Source organism: Eimeria mitis, genomic scaffold (genome assembly GCF_000499745.2).
Source record: "Eimeria mitis Houghton genomic scaffold, Emh_scaff5093, whole genome shotgun sequence".
NCBI classification, from domain to species: Eukaryota; Apicomplexa; class Conoidasida; order Eucoccidiorida; family Eimeriidae; genus Eimeria; species Eimeria mitis.
The window spans coordinates 3609-4127 of NW_013573388.1; the positions used below are offsets into that span (position 1 = coordinate 3609).

Consider the following 519-nt stretch of genomic DNA (forward strand, 5'->3'; position numbering starts at 1 on the left):
ATTTATTTAATTTATTTATTTATTTATTTATTTTATTTTTATTTTTTTTTTTTTTATTTTTTGCTGTATATACACCTCAGGTGTGGATGCCAAGTTTAGGGCGTTTCGTTGAGGTGTCTTCTGTCTCCAATTGTAGAGACTATCAGGTTACCTCTGCTGCTGCTGCTGCTGCTGCTGCTGCTGCTGCTGTCTTGCTGCTGCTGCTGCTGTTGTGCTGCTGCTGTTGTTGCTGCTGCTGCTGCTTTGCGGGTACTGCTGCTGCTGTGCTGGTGTTTTCGCAGCTGCTGTGCTGGTTGTGTTGCTACTGTGCTGCTGCTGTGTTGCTGCTGCTGCAGCTGCAGCTGCTGCTGCTGTTGCTGCTGCTGCTGCTGCTGCTCAGTAATAGATGTGTGCTGTGTACATACACCTGGATGCATGCATTTGCTGTCTCTTCTCAGGCTAGACGCCTCAACCTCCGCTTCAAGGAGACACAACAGCAGCAGCAGCAGCAGCAGCAACAGCAGCAGCAGCAGCAGCAGC

At 48.7% G+C, this 519-nt stretch overlaps 1 protein-coding gene across 1 annotated transcript in view; it reads right to left on the bottom strand.

The window, feature by feature from the left end:
* The window catches only part of EMH_0079760 (uncharacterized protein), a gene marked incomplete at both ends in the record, with an annotated part of 2656 nt that extends 2240 nt beyond the window's left edge, over positions 1–416 (bottom strand). The window contains one exon of the mRNA XM_013500166.1: positions 152–416. Coding sequence (XP_013355620.1) covers positions 152–416 — 265 coding nt within the window. The remainder of the gene's footprint in view (positions 1–151) is intronic.
* Positions 417–519: the final 103 nt, after the last annotated feature.